At 35.1% G+C, this 14,875-nt stretch overlaps 1 protein-coding gene across 14 annotated transcripts in view; it reads left to right on the plus strand.

Moving 5' to 3' along the window:
- Window positions 1–14,875, plus strand: part of LOC145259136 (uncharacterized) — a 158,975-nt gene that overhangs the window by 80,440 nt on the left and 63,660 nt on the right. For all 14 annotated transcript variants that reach the window (XM_080116822.1, XM_080116829.1, XM_080116820.1 and 11 more), the window contains 2 exons: window positions 676–782; window positions 9,689–9,872. In XM_080116822.1, the coding sequence (XP_079972948.1) occupies window positions 676–782; window positions 9,689–9,872 (291 nt within the window). The remainder of the gene's footprint in view (window positions 1–675; window positions 783–9,688; window positions 9,873–14,875) is intronic.

Here is a 14,875-nt window from a genome sequence, read left to right on the forward strand (position 1 = left end):
TGCATATAAAACAGATGTTAAATTAATTGCTATAAGAGAGATAAAGTTTGAGGTAGTAGTTTTTTTTTTGGGGGGGGGGGTTACATGGAAATTTCAAGTGGTAAATAGGAATTGCTCATCATAACAAACAAAGTTTGCAAGTTCAAAATATGTTTAATTTATCATAAAAAAATTCTTGCTTCAAAGATTATTCATATTATTTGAATTCTTCAAACAACTATTCTAATCTTAGGTATTATTTTCACAATGTTTTGGTCGATCTAATCGCTAACTTTCTTGTCGAACTCAGGAATCTGCACAGAATTTCAAATGGGACACTTTATTTAATCCACGGGAGTAGCATGCTCGTTCCATCAGCCACGACAGGGTAGAAGTCCAATTTATTCATGACATAGTGGATAGAGTACCGGTAAAATTCAGATGTAAGTTACATTCTTCTGGAGGTTGAAGGTTCAATCTTTAGTGCAGGCAACTCTCAATATACAATTGTGAATTACTTAGTCCTTCTGAAAGGACAAAGATTCCTGAGTCCGATAAGATACACCTGAAAACTGTCTGAAGTTACATTGACCAAACTGTTGTGCAAATAACACTCAAGATGAGAATAATAAAAATAATCCTTATCTAAAAAAAATTCAGAAACATAATTTCAAAGATTATCTTTTTTAATTGTAGGAAATTCATTAAGTAAAGTTGCATGCACTGCATGTGGCAAACAATTAAATCCCAGCAAAAAAGGCGCCATTAAAAGACATCCCAAGTTGAAAGTGATTGTTTGCAAGGTAAGTCCTTCAACCTGTTTCTTCTTTCAAACACTGGATTGAATTATTTATTTATTATTATAAAGGATTTTAATATAAGATTCCTTTTTACTTATTCCTCAAAATTTGAATATTTTGTTAACAGGAATTAAGTTTGTTTTTGTTTTTTTTGTTTTTTTGCATCCAATCGTAATTATATAAGAGGCTTGTCTGTCTCTGTCTGAGCCACCAAAATTTGATATGGCATTTTTAGATATCTTTGCATGTGTTGGTCCATCACACTTAAATACAAAACTTCATTTCCATCGTTAAACATATCTTTTTTTTGCAATTATTGAGTAGATTAAAGTTATTTTATCTTTTAGTCTTTACATTCAATGAGTGATGTTTCTGACAAAGGGGGAAGAATTACCAGTTTCTCGGTTAGCATTTATCCCTCTAACACTTATTGCTAGCTAGTTGCTTGAAGTTCTTTTTTCTGTTAATTAAGTCCTTACATAAAGTGGCTTTATTCCTGGTCTGGAGTGATTTCTATAAAATAAAAAAAAGATAACGACTAGCAGCATCTATTTTGGGGAGAAAAAAAAAAAGCTGTAGAGAAAATAAACTTTTCACCTACTAGATTGCAAAGTCTATTTTTTAGTTTAAGTTATGGAAGACTGCTTTGAGCAACACCTCTCCTAATGTGGAAACTATATTCAGTGGTGAGGTCCAAGCTTGCGGGCTTTGGGGAGTGTGGAGCCACCCTTTAATTGCCATTGCTCCCAGGTCCACTCTGACCCAGAGTGGTAGTACCTGTTAGGGTCCCAACTATGGGTTAAATAGAAACCGACTTGACAACAACAAATATTCTATTAAAAAATTTTCTTCAAAATCTTTGGATTCAACATTAAATAACCTGAAATGGGTTGATATGCCGTAAAACAAAAACAACCAATGTGGTAGCAGTATTCTATCTTAAAATGCACCTAACTTTTATATAGTTACAGTATTTTCTAGAGCAGTAGAATGATCCAACCGTTGTTTTATTTGTTTGTTTTTAGCAATTTTATCAAAATATTGAATATGTCTTCCACTTTAGATCTGAAGTGAAAATCAACACTAGGAGCTTATCAACACAGCTTTCATTTATTTCGACAGGGGCAAAATAAAGATCTGAACATTGGTGATGAAAGGAAAGCAGCATTAAGTTTTGGGGGTATTGGAAGTGACAGGCTATTTTTCTCCTTATTGTGCCACGTGTTTTAGAACGGATGAGAGCGAATCAACATCTTGGTTGAAGTGCTGCCATAAACAGTTGTTGTCTGCATAAATGTCAACAAATGATCTCAATATGATTTAGAAAATCATCATAAATGAAGATCAGGTGGTGGGTTTGGTAAGGCATACTAGTGTTGTTTCTATGTGCTTCAGATTTCATAGACTTATCAGAAAGAACTTGATTGTTGAGAATAAATTTTCAGATATTTTAGCAATGTGAAGCATTCTTTTGTGCCAAATTCTATCAAAGGTTTTTGATATGTTACAAGCAATTACCCTAGAAACAAAACCATTATTGAGCGATTCACTTATTCTAAACAATATAACAGTCACACAGAAATTGTTCTTTCTTGACAAAATCCATATTGCATGTCGCTAAGTAGATTCTTGATTTTTCACATACTAGCATTTCAGTCTGGCATTGCCCGGATATTTGGCGGTGTATGTTGAGCAAAAAATAAAAGCGGTCAATTTTTTAAACTTTGACCTCTATTATGACCCCTTAAAATTTGTTGTTTTGGGCTCAAATCAAGTTATTAAGTTTGATCCATGTCCAAGGAACCTATATCTAAAATTTCAAGTGTTTAGACCAAAAATTATTGGAGTTTGGTAGAGTTCTCAAAAGTCAAATTGTTGAACTTTGACCCCTTAATCGCTAAATTTCTGGCCAAAATCCGGTCACATCGATTTTCCCAAATCTCAATACCCTGTATATCAAATTTAAAGTCTGTAGACTTAAAATTGACAGTTATTGCGTATGGAAATGTACACACACACACACACACTTTCACTTTTATAGATATATAGATTTAAACAATTTACTCATCACACACAAGCAATTTAGTCTGCATTGAGATGTAGAAGATTACTTGTATTTTTAAATACTGGGCAGATCAATTAAATTTTCCAAGGAAATTAAAAACATTTGTTCTTTAAGCAATGCTTGAATAGCTTTGTAAGGATAGCAAGTTTGAGCAAAAAATTCTTAAAACATCAAGGTTTTTGATAAATTTGATAAGATATGAATGAAACATCAAGGTTTTTGATAAGTTTGATAAGATATAAATGTCACTTAAAGTATATTCAGTCATAAGAGGAAATTCCATAACAAAATGGACTTGTTTGCAAATGGTGAAATTTGAAGACAATAAAATCAAAGACTAATAATAAAATGATTCTTGGTTGTTAATATTATTGAAACAATTTAGCAACTCAGATGTTACATTTTTTTTTCTACGAAAGACAGTGAAAATTTGCCAAACATGCTTAGATATTGTAATTTTTTTGTAAAATATGTAAACATTTTCCTTAATCTAACTAAAAAGATTGTATTTCTTTTCAATCAAATATTTTACAATTTAAGCATTATAATCTTGTTTCTCCTCCCTTTCAAAATAGTTAGGTAAATTCATTTACAAAGAAATTTTTTCTTTAAAATAAATATTCTTTCAGTTATTAAGCTTCTTTTTTTTTTTTTTTTTACCAGAAAAAAATGTTGGTAAGATACATAAAAAATGATCATATCCATTTTTTTTATAGATTTTGTTCCAACACAATGAGAAAAAACATTGAAATTGTTCCATTACTATTGTTTGTTATTCTTCACTATTCAAAGATAGGAATGAAGATCAATGTGACAGACAATTATTAGCAGCTGAATTTTCCCCAAACGATTCACCACCAATTTTCCTTGACTGAGAAATCCTTGAAGAGGTTCAAAGTTTCAATATTTGGGCTCTATTATCACCGCAACAGGCCAACCTTCCGCCACCTTCACACCAAACTCTGGTTCAGAAATGACATCAGACTCTGTACAAAAATTCAAATATACCAAGCTTTTGTCTGTACCATTCTTCTATATAGATGTGAAACCTGGCCAATATGAGTTTGTGACCTGCATAGATCAGAAGTTTTTGATCACCAGTGTCTACACTGCATCTTGTTTGCTGGTACCACGTTGTCCCAAACGCCACCATTCGTTTGCGCTACTGGATACCATCCCTCAAACAGACCCACCTTTCAAGATATCTCCAATGGCTTGGTCACGCTCTACCGGCAAGTAGATGACTTCATCCATGCCACCATCAACACAGGGTTGGAAGAAACAACACGGTGGTCAGCTGAAAACCTGGCTCAACATGATGAAGCAGGATGCCGATTTGATCCTGTGTTCTCACCTCTACAGAGTGTGCTGCTGGAACTGTGAATAGCTGGACCTGATATCAACCGCAGCTTCAAACACTTGCCTGGGCAACATCTATATAAGAATTCAGTTGGATGAGCCAGCTTAATCAGCCCATGGTGAACGCTGACACAACAACAACAACAAACAAATTCAAGAACATACCTTTTTAATAACTTGAGACTTAACTGATTGGTCATAAATTAATGAATATTGAACATACTTTTCATAAATGTGTAACATTTTTACTATACATCTCTGGCATTTATGGGTAGAGGTTACCTTAAATCTTTTTTTTTGTAACCTTCATCAACAAATTAATTGTAGATGCACCAACCTAAATGTAGATATGGCAACAATAATCCAATGCGGAGGGAAAATTGTGTCTTTGTAAAGATATAGAATACTCTTTGATTATCTTTTTTTTTTTTTTTGTACTCTTTAAAATTGTTTGAAAACCTTTTAGCTTTCATTAATTTATGATTAACTTTTCTTTTTTTTTTTTTTTCTTTTTTTTTTTTTTTTTGTTACTGTTTTGGCCAAGATCAAAGTGTAGTATCTGGTCTTCAGATGCGGCACTTCCATTTCTTGTTCTCTTTCAGTGGAGGAGAAATCCTTCACGACTGAGACAATTCTTATTTTTTATACCTTTTCTCCACATTAAAAAACGACCCTGGTGTCTAACTCTGTCCCTTGGGGAGGCATTGTAAATAGGTACATACTGTTTTCATTGTTTTAGTTTTGAAAGTTAAGCTTTTTTGTTGTTTATTTCAAATGCAGCAATTTCTCTTCATGATTGTTTGAGTTTGGAGCCTGATATTATCTCGCTTGTCTATATCATAAAACAAGGTAAACTTTGTTAATGCCGACACCATAATACATTAGCAAAATTGCACTTTGTAAGGAGTACACTGTTTACTTCTTTGTCTAACACTGTTAAACTCCATTTATCTCGCCAAAGATTATTGATGTATAAAAAAATCATAAATTGTTTTCTGTTCTAAACAATATTTTAACATTTTGAACTTTCACATGTTTATTTTTATTTATTTTTTAGATTCCTACTTTTTATTTACTTTCTCTATGTAATTAGTATTTTATTTTGCTTGTTCTAGGTAGGACATAAACAGTGCTTGTGCAGAAAAGTGGATTTTGAAACAAATGCATTTTAGGTGAAAACATTATGTACTTACGTCTCATGTTGAAATTAGTATAAATTCCAAAAATTATAAAAAATGACCCAGATGTGCTAGATCTATTTTTAAAAAAAATTATCAAAATGCACTGTTCTGCACAAGTACCCATTAAACTGTGTTGACATTCATGGGCCTTTTGCCTACTTCATCTTTCCTAGACCTCTTTTTTTCTTTTTTCTGCTTTTCCTATTTCCTAGCCCTATCAAACTCTCACTTTACCCCTGCTTAACCACTAACTTTATTCTGTGATCAGATCCCAATTTATATAGAGTAATTCCTTAGTTGCCACTAATCCCAGGTCCACTTTCACTTGGAGTGGTAGTATCTGTCGGGGTTCAATCTGTGGGTTAACTAAAATCTATCACTTACAAACTCTTAATTTACGCTAAATACGCCTACAAAACATTATTATACAAACTATTTTGTATGTCAAACATATTTACAGAATAATATGAAAATTTTTAAGAATTTGAAGCATAAAATCTCTTAGCAACATTAATGAATTCACCATTAAAAAGTTAATATGGCATAAAACAAGGTAAACTTTTTTATTTCAAGAAAAATTTAAAAAAAAAAAAAATCATTTAAATGTTTTATTTTATTGCATAATCACTTTAGCTTGTCTTGGGAAACGAAAACCCCGATTTCAAACCTCCGCTGCTCTGCGGATTACCTCAACATAGGAAAGGCTAAAGGAGTAAACCCCAACTGAAAAATCCGAAGTAGAGCCCCGAAGGTGGCCGAGCCTTGCATTGCAAAGACCTTCCGGCAACTCCTGCAGCCAATCTGGCGGTAACTATTTTGGCTCACCTCTCCATTGGATCCCATAAGCAAGGTTAGAGAGGGAGGTCCTTACGAATTGGGCATCCCAGGTCTTCTATAGCTTTTCGCCCAGGCCTGCATCCTGGAGAGGTCACTCGTGCCGTATTGCAGCAGCACAACACGGGGAGTGACAGTTACCGGTTAAAAGTTCGGAGCTTATTGGTGTCAGCTTGGGTGCCTGGGATCGAGTCCTGTCAGTGGGAGGAATCTAAGATCCCATCTGGCTAGCTACCGCCCGCCTTAAATCTGGGCAGCCATCAGCCAATAAGGTGCTGGCCCGTCACATTCCACCTACTCCAGAGGGTGCCCGGAGTATAGGCCAAACTCGAAAAGCAGTCTGTAACCCAGTACCATTCAAAAACAAAATAACGAAAGCCGCCAATGCTGAAACTGGTAACTTGGAACATCAGAACAATGTGTCCTGGCTTGTCTAACGACCTACAAAAGATTGACAACACCAAGAAAACCTCCATCATTGACCGCGAATTAAAGAGACTAAACATTTACATAGCAGAGCTACAGGAGTCACGACTCCCCAGCAACGGAAGTCTCAGGGAAAGAGACTACACCTTCTTCTGGCAGGTGCAGGAAACACATACGCACCGAATCTACAGTGTTGATTTTGCCATCCACAACTCTCTCCTACAAGCCATTAAAGTACACTCCTTCAGCACACCAAGAGTCCTCCATTTAATTCTCCACTTCCTTCAAACCAGCCTCAATTCTTAGCACCTATGCCCACACCCTCTGCTCTTTAGCTATGGCTAAGGACTTGCTTTATGAGGAACTGGAGGCAAAGATACAGCAGACCCCTGTAGAGGAGAATCTATTCCTACTCAGCGATTTCAATGCCCGGATGGGAGCAGACTACGCCTCCTGGCCTCAACGCATGGGCCATTTTGATGTTGGCAAGCTAAATGAAACAGCCAGCGTCTCCTTGAGCTTTGCTCATTCTACGACCTCTACCTCACCAACACCTTCTTCCCCACTAAGCCTCACCACAGAGTGTCCTAGAGATATCCCAGATCCCACCATTGGCTTCAACTGGATCTTGTCCTCACTCGCAGATCTTTCCTAAACCAAGTGTTGATGACTCGTGCTTTCCACAGCACCAATTGTGATACAGATCATTCTCTGGTTGCCAGCAAATTGCGCTTCTTCCCCAGACATGTCCACTACTCCAAGTAGAAGCCCCGACCACACATCAATACAGTCAAAACCGCCATGCCTGAGCTGAGAAAACACTTTGCCAGAGCCATCAACGAAGCCCTTGTGGATTACCTAACAGACGGTGCCACATTGAGATGGAACCATTGAGAGGCAATATTTCAGACTGCCTTTGACACTTTTGGTAGAAAAGAAGAAACAAGACTGATTTGAGGCAAGAGCCACTAAACTAGAACCCGCCGTTGCCGCAAAGCATGATGCCCTCCTAGACTACAAAAGAGATCCTTTCACAAAGACGCTTGCAGCACTCCGCACTGCTCGCCATGATGCACAGAGGATTGCTAGGCGCTATGCCAATGGCTATCTGGCTCAACCTCTGCCAGAACATCCAGCTTTCTGCAGACCTGAAAAATGTGCAGGGAATGTATGAGGGAAGTGCCATCAAGATCGCCCCATTCAAATCAGCTGAAAGCCAAATCATCAATGACCGCAGCAAGCAAGAAATGCGAGCTGAGTACCAGGAATTCTAATTGAGGGAAACCACGGTCACCGAGCCAACACTTGAGAGTACTCGAGTACTCCCCAAAATGGATGACCCACTATTGACGAGCTCAGAAAAGTCATAGACTCCCTATCCAGCGGAAAAGCTTAAGGCAGCAACAACATAGCCCCTGAAGTTGTAAAGATGGCAAAAGAGAGCTTTCTCCTAGAGCATCTCCACAAACTTCTGCTGTACTACTGGGAGGAAGGAACTGTACCTCATGACATGCGTGGCGCAAAGATCATCACGCTATACAACGAGGGAGAAAGATGTGACTGCAGCAACTACTGTGGCATTTTGCTCTTAAGCATTGTCCATGAAGCCTTCGCTCACGTTCTTCTCAACAGACTCCAGGCCCTTGCAGCTTCAGGAATGCCAGATCAACCATCAACATGTTCTCCGTAAGGCAACTACTCTAAGTTGATGATGCTGCCCTTGCTGCACATTCAGAGAAAGCGCTGCAGTGACTTATTGACCATTTTGCAGCAGCATGCAAGGAGTTTGGCCTAACCATCCGCTTAAAGAAAACTGAGGTCATGTGTCAAAAAGCATGCAATGCGCCAAGCATCTCAATTGATGAGCATACCCTTGCAATGGTGGTGGACAGGTTCAAGTACCTTGGTTCAACTATCTCTAGTAACCTCTCCCTCGACTCCGAGCTGGATACAAGGATCGGCAAAGCAGCAACAGCAATGGCCCACCTCACCAAGCACATGTGAGACAGCAATATACTGACTGTTAACATCAATATGAGTCTATCAGGTAGTTGTGCTGAGCACTCTCCTATACGGTAGTGAAGCATGGGCCTTCTACTCCTACCAGGAATGTAGGCTAAATGCTTTCCACCTTCGCTGCATCCGCAGACTGCTTGGCCTGACAGGACCATGTCACCAACATCAACGTCCTTGATGACCAGACATCTGCACTGACTGGGCCATGTAAGCCGGATAGATGATAGACAAATCCCTAAAGACCTTTTGTTTGGGGAGCTTGCCTCTGGCACAAGGTTGACCAGCCCTCCACTACAAGGATGTCTGCAACCCCCTCAAAGCTTGAGATGGCTGCCTCAGACCATGAGGGCTGGTAGACTACCATCTGGCGTGCGGTTTAGACATCCAAGAGGAGGAGAACCACACATTAGCGGGGAAAAGCATGCCCATAGAAAGGAGAGGACAGATCCAGCTTCAACCTCAGCCCAGGCAGAGAGACGGAAGCTACATCTTCAGCAACTGTGGTAGATCCTGTGGCTACCGCATCAGCCTGCACAGCCTCATCACAAGCTGCAACCCCCCGACTGAATCAGGGTGCAGAATTCCATGGTCTCTCGCAAACAACAATCATATTGCTTGGAGCAAACAACAATCATATTGAATCTCCAGTTCTTGTTAGATCATCAAAGTTAAGCAATGTGGAGCTTGGCCAGTATTAAATGGGTGAGATTTTGGGGATGCTGGACTGTACTTTATCTTTTCATGATCGAGATATACATGCAGCTGGCAACCACTTATGAATTTGATATTCCCTGTTAACTTCCTCCTTTGGAAGAAACCTGCATAACTCACCAAGAGATAATACCATGCTAGTTATTACCCGGTTTTTTTGTTTGTTTGTTTTTTTTTTAACTTAGGCATTTTATAGTTTTGAATAGATCTTTGTATATATAATTTTTCCACCAATTGTTCTCAAGAATACTTTTTCCTGCAAAGTTTTCATAATTTCATACCAGTAAGTTTGTTTCATTCTTCCAATTGTTTTGTAGAAGTGTTGCAAATATTATTCAAGTGGTGACATCTCTCAAGATGCTGATGGTCTTGATGAACAATGCCGATGGTGTGGTGAAGGTGGTCGTCTTCTAGGCTGTGACTTTTGTCATAATGCCTTCTGTAAAGGTTGCATTCTAAGGAATCTAGGACGGTCTGAATTAAGGATTATAACTGATGCAGGTAGGTTTTTGAGACATTTTTTATGGAAGTGCTAACACTCTTTAAGGTTAGACAAAACTTTAATTTCAATAAGAAAATAACTAATTTTGCTATTTCTTGTCAAAGGAATAGAAATAAATCTTTGAGGATGTTTTTTTTTTATTCAAAGATTAATGAATTGCAATATATTTTGAGAATTAGTTTCACATTTTATGTGGATGTATGAATTCTATGTTGGAGGAACTAAATTTAGAAATGTGTATCATTTTAAAAACGTTCTTTGAAAGCAAATAAAATATGAACAAAAATTCTTAATTTTCTGTAAATAAACATTAGTAATAAACTAAATTAAGATAAATAAATTATAACAATTGGGAACCCAAATTTTGCCAAAAAAAATTACCTTGTCCAGAATTCCGCTTTGATTAAAAACAAAAATCAAGAAAAGCCTGTATGATGTACACTCATGAGCAAAAAAAAAAAAAAAATGGGCCAAGAGTGAAAAAAAAAAAAAAAAAAAAAGGAAGAAATCGATTTTTCAATATTTTTCCATGAATTTTTGTTAATTTTAACTGAAAATTTCTATTTTGCAGATCAATAATAAGTGGAAAAATTAATCCTAAAAATGGTAAGACTGTATCTTGGCGAGAATATAAAAAATCGAATTGTAGGATTAAAGCAGTCCAAAATGACTTACAAGCAGATTTTTGATATTTTTAAGAAAATGTGAAAACCTCTTTCTGTGGTGACGCGAATTGGTCAAAGGTTTTGAAAAGGGAAATCTGGATCTGATTGCTCTAGAGCATCGACTTTGAATTAAGGCTTAAATTAACTGTTTTGAAGGATCGAAAGAAAACTTATGTTGACCATAGCAAAGAATTCAAAAAAGGGGCTGGAAATTCTATTTCTAGATATACTATATCTAGACAAATGGAAGAAATGGGATTTTCTTCTAAAAGGTGTGCAAAGAAGCCAATTTTTATCTAAGAAGAACATCAATGATAGATTTTTCTCGTGTTATGGCAAGAAAGATACAGACTTGTTCAGGAATGTTTTCTGGTTAGATAAATCAAGATTTTGTCTTGTTAGTTATGCTCCCGAACGGTGCAATTGAAGAACTGGAGAAAGATTTTCACCAAGTTGCATAAAAACGACATTTAAACACTGGAATGGCGGGATAATGGTATGGGGAACTTTTACTGCAGTAGGAGTTGTGGAACTTATTAGATGTGAGCAGTCAATCAATGCAAAGGAATGCATTCGAATATTAAAAACAGAACTGTTACTAAGTATCGAGAAGCTGGGAATATCCTAGAACATTATTTTTCATCGTGATAATGCCCCTGCACACTCTGCTAAAGTCACACAAATAGTTTTGTGATAATTCAATTGATGTGATATTTTGGCCAGGTCAAAGCCTCGATTTAAATCCAATCGAGAATATTTGGTCCATAATATCTTTGGCATTAGCCGGAAGAACTTTTTTGAACAATGACAAACTGTGGGAAGCTTTGCAAAGCGAATGGAATAGCATCTCCTCTTCAGTGTTTCACTTTGGTTGAGAGCATGTCTAAAAGGATCCATCCTAAGCATTTATAAAAGTAAATGTCTTGTTCTGTGTTATTAGTCTCGTTTAAGTTTCCTTTTAGTGCAATACAATGTATAAAATTTGTTTGGCCCATTTTTTTTGCTCACGAGTGTACATACCTGTAACAGAAAGAAAATATTGTATACCAAAAATTATAAATTGATCAAAGTACTCTTTTTATAAATTGATTTTGAGTTTATACTTCTGTTAAAAATGTTTTTTTAAAATCTTACAAATTTAAATTCTTTGTAGTTGTATCTTATGTTCCTTTACTGTTTTCAAGATCACATTGTGAAATCATTGCTCGTAGTTTAGCCATAAAATTTGATTTTCTTATTTAAGAATAAAACTATTTGATCAATTTAGATAATTTTTGGTGTACGATATTTTCTTTCTGTCATTATAAAGATCATTCTTTTCGTTTTGCTTTTTTAATTTAGAGGGAGTTCTGAACAATACCAAACGTCCAAAAAATAAAATTAGTCATAAAATATACTTAAATATTTATGCAAATTTCATGTTTATTATTATAGTCAATTTTTTATAGATTATTATATCCAATATATACTAGTGATTTCAAAAGTTTTAAAATTACTTGGGTGCCATCAGTTAAAACCAAAACGTGTAGCTCTCCAGCCTTATCCATTACAGTCTGACCTAACATGCACAACTGCAAAAAAATGGTGTTTAACCAAGCACATACAATTTTTTTTAAGTCGGATCCCTTTAGCAGCTATTTTTACTGGCTAAAGACCAAATCAAATTTGTTCTAAAGGTTCAAATCCCCTATATATCAAATTTCAAGAATAAAAATGGAAAGTTTGTTAAAGACTGTTCGTCAGACACAAAGTCACTTTTATATATTTAAACTATTTAAACACGTTTGTGTTTACTGTTTGTTATAAAAGCACAAGAAATAAACAGAAAGAAAAAAAAACTATTCTTAGATATAAAAAAATGAATAATATATGTTCAAGTGGCGATGTACAGATGATATCCACAATGCTTGATTTGTGCCATGTATTCTGTTGTATCTATTGTATCTCATATGATAATGAGACAGTGTGTCCATTTCTATCACTACCTACATCATAATTTAACTGGATTTTTAAATTGTTAAACATCAAGAAATGATATATCATAATGTTTGTGCTGTTCGCCTCTCCTTTACTTTAATACTAAGAATAAAAATGGCTTTATACTTCTATCTGGTCATGGCTGATAGAATGAGAACAATCTACCCATGTTGATTAAATAATGGTTTCAGTTCAGAGTTCCTTTTAGATGCACCTGAAGAAGGTTGGAGGTTGCATCTGCTGAAACATGAGAATAATGTCAGAGATGAGTATGGTTAATCCCAATAATACAAATTCTTTTTTACAGTATAGTAATTGTACTTGTTTTTGTTTTTTTTTAATATTTTTATGCTATTTGTTTGATTCTCCCTCCTTCAATCGATTGTTTTTTTCTTTAAATATGATTTTTACAATTAAAGTTAATTATGTTTGGATGACTAAATTATTGAACCAAATTTTTATAAAACATAATATTGTCTTAATTTTTATAAAATTATTGAAGGTAAATTGCTTCTAAAACTGTCAATCTCTTAATTTATGAGGATTTTCTTAAAATAAATAAAATTTAAGCTAGAAACGAATTTCTATTCAATAGTTTAAATGTTTCTAAGTTTTTCTTTGATATGATTCAGTTTTTTGTTTAATATTAAGATTAAATTTCACATTGTTTTATTCATAAACAAATCGTCTCTTATTTGTTGCATTTTTATTTCAATTTCATTTAGTATTGATAGTAAATAAAAAAATATTTTAATACAATTTGTAGTGATCCAAATAAGTTATCAAATAAGTGCATTTTTTTTTTTTATTGTACTAACATAGAAATTTTTTAATGGTTTGATTCTGATCAGAATGTCACATTCTTTTTATTCTTTCATTCTTAGCAACTGATAGAAATTTGTCCATTCAAAATAAAAACTTGCATTTTTAAAGTGTAATTACTTTTTTTCTAATCAGTGATTTTAAAAAAGAAAAAGAAAAAACTAGCATTCTCTCTTTTTCTCAGAGCTTCTATTTTAGCAAATACACAATGAACAACTGTTTCCTGGGCAGAAGTTCACTTCTCAATTATATAATTGAGAACTAAACTTCTGCCCAGGAAACAGTTGTTCATTGTGTATTTGCTAAAATATGTTAAGGGATCAAAAACTTAAATTCATTGATCAACAAGGTTTGCTTTCGTGTGACTGTATTTCTTATTCTAAATGTAAGAACTAAGTTTTATGGACTCCTATAAATTACTTTGCAACTGTTTTATTCAGGTGTGTTAAAAACTTTTACATAAAACCTAGATGAAACATTTAAATTTTGCTGTTGCAAACATTTCCAGCTTTTACCTTTTTCGGTGGCGGCCGATTTCTTGTATCCAAAAATTTCAGTTTCCTCTTCCCTCAGTGTTTGGATCACAGACGGCTTTTCAGACCAATCTGAGCATGGAATTTGTGTGGGCAGAGAAGGCAAGCAATGTTTGGCAGGGACCGTTGTTGTTCAGCACAATTTTTTTCTTGCCTGTCTCTTGATCTCCGCCAGTCTTGTTCTTTCTGCTTCGTATCCTTTGGTACTGTGTATGATGGATTGGTGCCTGTGGCACCAATCCTGAGCTGTTGTTTCCCGGATGTGAAGATCAAATCCGGTGTTTTTTAGGGTGGATCCTTGTATCGCTGTAGAGTGTGGCCAATAGATCTTTTTTCTGTGGCTAGCTGAGTCATTTGTTAGATTTTGCTGTTGCAAACATTTCCAGTTTTCACCTTTTTTATATATATTTATATTATTCACTGACCCTCGTTTTGCCATCTATAGTTGAATCTAGCAAGATTCGAAACTGACATCTCAGTAACTGAAGGCAAATGCCCTTTGGCCACATAAACACCAGAAAAGATTTTTCCATAAATGTCGTCTTTTTTACATTTATTTCATGTTTCAGTGCTCAAAAGCATTTTATTGGGACTAACTTATAATTTATTCATCTCAAAGTACGCTTGAGTACTGAAACATGAATTTGTGTAGAGTATTTTAAATGTTTATATAAAGTTATATTATTTCATGTATCCACTAAAATTTTAAAGGGGATAAGATATTTTATGTATCGATTTTCAGTATTTACTTACTAGCTAGGAAGTTCTGAAAATATATATGGCAATTAAGCTACAGAATTCTCCACGTTTTATCCTGATGAAGATGAAACATGGAAAATTCTGTGTAGCTTAATTGTCATATATATTTTCACAACTTATATCATTTCTACCTTGTATGGAGCATTTTTGGAAAAAAAAATATTGGTTTTAGGTCCATCTTATTGATATACTCGTTTAATATATATTAAACCTGTATTTATCTTTATATGCAATGATAAAAGAATT

The sequence above is a fragment of the Euprymna scolopes genome, chromosome 34, assembly GCF_053919585.1.
Source record: "Euprymna scolopes isolate OS-2025 chromosome 34, ASM5391958v1, whole genome shotgun sequence".
In the NCBI taxonomy this organism is placed as follows: Eukaryota; Metazoa; Mollusca; class Cephalopoda; order Sepiida; family Sepiolidae; genus Euprymna; species Euprymna scolopes.